This window comes from Perognathus longimembris, unplaced genomic scaffold (assembly GCF_023159225.1).
Source record: "Perognathus longimembris pacificus isolate PPM17 unplaced genomic scaffold, ASM2315922v1 HiC_scaffold_5867, whole genome shotgun sequence".
NCBI lineage: Eukaryota > Metazoa > Chordata > Mammalia > Rodentia > Heteromyidae > Perognathus > Perognathus longimembris.
The window spans coordinates 1-4,603 of record NW_025961341.1 but is presented as its reverse complement, the minus strand read 5'-3'; the positions used below and the strand labels follow the sequence as shown (position 1 = coordinate 4,603).

At 48.0% G+C, this 4,603-nt stretch overlaps 1 protein-coding gene across 1 annotated transcript; it reads right to left on the bottom strand.

Moving 5' to 3' along the window:
- Positions 1-318: 318 nt before the first annotated feature.
- Positions 319-4,234, bottom strand: LOC125345533 (probable ATP-dependent RNA helicase DDX56). The gene is made up of 6 exons (XM_048337664.1): positions 4,076-4,234; positions 3,833-3,994; positions 2,282-2,442; positions 1,945-2,115; positions 1,718-1,808; positions 319-621 (listed from the first exon to the last, which is right to left on the bottom strand). The coding sequence occupies exons 1-6, from the start codon at positions 4,133-4,135 to the stop codon at positions 319-321; spliced, it is 948 nt and encodes a 315-aa protein (XP_048193621.1). The 5' UTR covers positions 4,136-4,234.
- Positions 4,235-4,603: the final 369 nt, after the last annotated feature.

The window sequence follows — 4,603 nt, the reverse complement described above, 5'->3', positions numbered from 1 at the left end:
TGTACTTCAGCATGAAGACATCTGCAGTAGAAACTTTCCAAGCTGAGGACAAAGAAAATCTATCCTTGCTCAGGGGACAGAGAACAGGCATGTTCCTTTGAGCAAAGCTAGAGAATGATCCATTCCATTTTGAGACGCTCAGCAGTATACACCTTCCATGTTCCGGAAATGGAGGTGACACTTTCCATTTTGAGGAGAGCTGGAGGAATCACATCACATCTCGTCCCAAACTGGGGGAGACATCTTCATGTTCACAGAGGCTGGAATGTGATATTCTATATTCAGGGAGGCTATAGTTGTATTTTAATTGGCATCAGATTAACTGTTGGCACCCAAGAATTTGCAAAACTTATTGCTAAGCAATATGATGTCAAACCTGGAGCGCAGTGGGAGTTCTCCATTGAGCACGCAGGAGGGGATGCTAAACTGTTCCAAGAATAGGCGAAGCCTATAACCCCGCTCCAAAGAGTTAACAAATAACAGGGATTTTCCTCGTATCAACGACAGCTTGAGCAGGGCATAGAGCAGCAGAAATTTATCTTCTTCAGTTTCGCAGACCACTTGAAATTGTTGTAACTGGTCTGGCCCTGGAAGCTGGGACTCCTGTAACTTGAGGGTAACCTGGGAAAAGACAGACCTGTGGTAAGGAGAAAAAGAGAAGACAGATGCCATGGCTATTGCCTTGCCACCCAAAGCACTTACATTTCAGTACAGAGTAGGCAGAACTTTAAAGATTTCTGGAGCACCCAAATCCTTCAGTTTTATAGCCTAAGAAATATAAATTGCTGGCTGGATAGCTCACATCTATAATCCTAGCTACTCAGGAGGCTGAGATCTGAGGATCAGATCCTGCTAACCAGGACAGGAAAGTCCATTAGACTCTTATCTCCAATTAATCATAAGAAAACTGGAAGAGGTGCTGTGTCTCAGAGTGATAAAGTGCTAGCCTTAAACTGAAGAGCTCAAGGACAGTGCCCAGGCACTGAGTTCAAGCCCCATGACCGACCAAAAAAAAAAAGAAAAAAGAAATATAAAGTGCCAAGTTAAGCACTGGTGCCTCAGGACTGTAAACCTAATTACTTAGGAGGCTGAGATCTGATGATCACAGTTCAATCCAGACTTAAGCCCAAGGAGGAAAGACTGTAAACTCTTATCTGCAATAAACTACTGAGAAAAAAGCCTGAAGTGTAGTTCAAATGGTAGAGAGCTAGCCTTGAGCGATAAAAGCTCAGCAGCAACATCCAGGTCTTCAATTCATGCCCCAAGATCATCAGGGGAAAAAAAAAGAGAGAAATAGAAAGTTCCCTAACTATTGTGGTGTACAGAAACTATGTATAATATACCTAAGGTAAAGAAAAACTTGGACAGACAACAATGTTGCATAAGGAAAGCCAACAGCAATAGGTCTTCTAAAGAGTAAAAGTAACATCAGGGGAAAATTCTGGCCTTACAATTTTGGTTATACCACTCAAAGCAATCTCTGAGGAATAGACGGGCTTCTGCTTAGGCTTTTAGGCAAAGTACAGTTTGAATAAGGCCCTTTAGAAATACATGATGATTTTGGATGACTTGGCTTTCAATGCCTTTGAACCAGAGATGACACATCCAAAGATAATAGTCCCACTCAAAACACCAAAGGTTTCCTCTGTGAAGGACAAAGTCCTCTAAGGATCTCTATGCCTATTATAGCTCCAGACTCTCCCTCAGTGCCTCTTACCGGGTTGTGTAGAACCAGTTCCTTCAGCGCTTGTACATCCTCATTAAAAGTAGCTGACATGAGGAAAGCCTGGTAAATCCGGGGTAAGTGACTGAAAGAAAACAGCCTAGTTAGGCTCCAGCAACCAGCCTCTAATTATTGAAGGTAAACTTCTACCCATTCCTCTCCAGTCCCAAGTAGCTACCTATAGATGTTTCCACTAGGAACTACTCCCCTTGTTTCCTTACCAGAGAATAGTCTTGAGCTCTTCCTCAAAGCCAAAGGAAAAAAGAAGATCAGCCTCATCAACTACCAACAGCTCCAAGGAGTCTCGCAGTTTTAAGGTGTCCTGCTGCAAATGGCTTAATATGCGAGATGGGGTTCCCACCACAACATCTGGCTTCTCCATTAGCACAGCTCTGCAAATGGCAAAATAACTCTTTCAGGAAAAAATTCAGTTGCTGAAATCTCACCTTTGACCAGACCATTCTCTTGCTACACACACACACACACACACACACACACACACACACACACACACTCCCACATCTGTGAGTAGCTTCCTTCCCTGTAGCTTTCACCCACCTCTGAGAAGCTGAGTCTTCTGCAGCTGAGACATTGGCCACCCGCACATCCCGAGCACAGTAGGCAGCTAGCTGCTGAATCATGGATTGGGCTTGCCGTGCCAGCTCCTTTGTAGGAACAAGAACGAGGCCTCTCACAGCCTGTTCCACGACGGGACCTATCTGTAAGACGATAAGTTAAAAGATTTCACCCAGAAGTGCATATCACTGATGCTTTTCCCTACCTCTAGCGAACAGTCTGACCCATTAATTGCATTACCATCAACTATTCACTCTACATTCAAAACATAATTCAAGGCTATCCTAGGCACTGCATTCAAAAAATTACTTGGTTAAAAAGTAACTTGTGGGGCTGGGAATATGGCCTAGTGGCAAGAGTGCCTAAATTGTATACATGAAGCCCTGGGTTCGATTCCCCGGCACCACATATATAGAAAATGGCCAGAAGTGGCGCTGTGGCTCAAGTGGCAGAGTGCTAGCCTTGAGCAAAGAGAAGCCAGGGACAGTGCTCAGGCCCTGAGTCCAAGGCCCAGGACTGGCCAAAAAAAAAAGTAACTTGTGGGGATGAGGATATGGCCTAGCGGCAAGAGTGCTTGCCTCCTATACATGAAGCCCTGGGTTCAATTCCACAGCACCACATATGCAGAAAACGGCCAGAAAGTGGCGCTCTGGCTCAAGTGGTAGAGTGCTAGCCTTGAGCAAAAAGAAGCCAGGGACAGTACTCAGGCCCTGAGTCCAAGCCCTAGGACTAGCAAAAATAAATAAATAAATAAAATTAAGATCTTTGTCATGTGTTTAAAAAAAGGTAATTTGTGGGGCTGGGGATATGGTCAAGTGGTAAAGTCCTCACCTCCTATACATGAAGCCCTGGCTTCGATTCCTCAGCACCACATACATAGAAAAAGCCGTAAGTGGTGCTGTGGCTCAAGTGGTAGAGTGCTACCCTTGAGCAAAAAAAGAAGCCAGGGACAGTGCTCAGGCCCTGAGTTCAAGCCTCGGGACTGACACAAAAAAAAAAAAAGTAACTTGTGGAGCTGCAATATGAGAATAACATAATTTAAGAGTAATTGGACTCTCCCAATGACTCTTTTAAGTGGAAAAAAGAGTCATGCCCCCTTTTTACAGAAGAACAGAAATAAAGTGGTTTGTTCAAGATTATACCAAGGAGGAACTGGGAATATGGCTTAGGGGTAGAGTGTTTGCCTCATTCCTCAGCACCACATAAAACAGAAAAAGCCGGAAGTGACGCTGTGCCTCAGCTTAGAGTGCTAGCCTTGAGCAAAAAGAAAGCCAGGGGCAGTGCTCAGGCCCTGAGTCCACGCCCCAGGATTGGCAAAAAAAAAAAAAAAAAAAAAAAAAGGAAAGAAAACACGATTATACCAAGGGTCTGGACTAGACGCAGGCTCCAGTCTAGGGCCTATGCCACGACAGGACCTGCTTCTCGCGGGTCAGCCTCCCCAGATAAGGGGCCAAGAGAAACCCTCGGGCACGGGGCTTCTTCCTTCCCACTGGGGCTTGCTCTCTCCCTCCCCACGACCCGCCCGCTACCCACCGCCTTCCTGTGGAGCAGCTGCTGCAGCATCGGAATCGCGTAAGCAGCTGTCTTCCCGGAGCCTGTGCGGGCCCGGGCCAGAAGGTCCTTTCCTTCCAGGGCCAGAGGGATGGCCTTTTCCTGGATCAGTGTGGGTCGCGACCATCCCAGGTCCGTGACCGCCTGTGAGAGACGACGAGTGAGGAGGCTGCGGTGGCGCGGAGGGATGAACAGGGTCCCCAAGCCCACAAGCCTCCCCAGTACCTGCAAAAGCCGGGCATCCAGGCCCATGTGCTCAAAGCCCAGGGATTCTGGGTCCGCCATGGCGTTGAAAGGCACTGACAGCACGCCTGCGCAGGAGGAATCACGTCAGGATGCGAGGGGCGGGCCAAAGGAACCACTTCTTCCCGGAAGTGCCCTTGGGCTTCCGGAGCCGCTCCGCGGCTGCGCGGCGCCTGGGCTGTGCGTGAGCCGCTGGCCGGGAGGGGCAGGTGGTCGGGAACCGCTGGCGGCCGGCGCGGGCTGTCTCTCGGCTTCCCAGCTTGACTGTTCTTGGATCCAGCCTCAGTGTGGGTGAGAATAGAGTGATCTGAGCAACTCAGTTTGTGGTCATTTCTTCTGTCGGCAGTACTAGGCGGGCCTAAGTGGAGGGAGAGGCGTGCCACACCTGTAATCCTAACTACTCCGGAAGCTGGGACCTGAGGATCGCGGATCGAAGCCAGTCTGTGGGAATCTTATCGGTAATTCGCCACCAAAAGGCCAGAAATGGAACTGTGGCTCAAGTGGTAGTTT

What these genes read in the sequence shown, in the direction of transcription:
- LOC125345533 (XM_048337664.1), bottom strand. Translation starts at nt 4,135, where the DNA reads ATGGCGGACCCAGAATCCCTGGGCTTTGAGCACATGGGCCTGGATGCC. An exon ending in TGGATGCCCGGCTTTTGCAG is followed by an intron (nt 3,995 to 4,075) that starts GTACTGGGGAGG and finishes CGTCTCTCACAG; the next exon opens with GCGGTCACGGACCTGGGATG. An exon ending in AGCTGCTCCACAGGAAGGCG is followed by an intron (nt 2,443 to 3,832) that starts GTGGGTAGCGGG and finishes ATCGTCTTACAG; the next exon opens with ATAGGTCCCGTCGTGGAACA.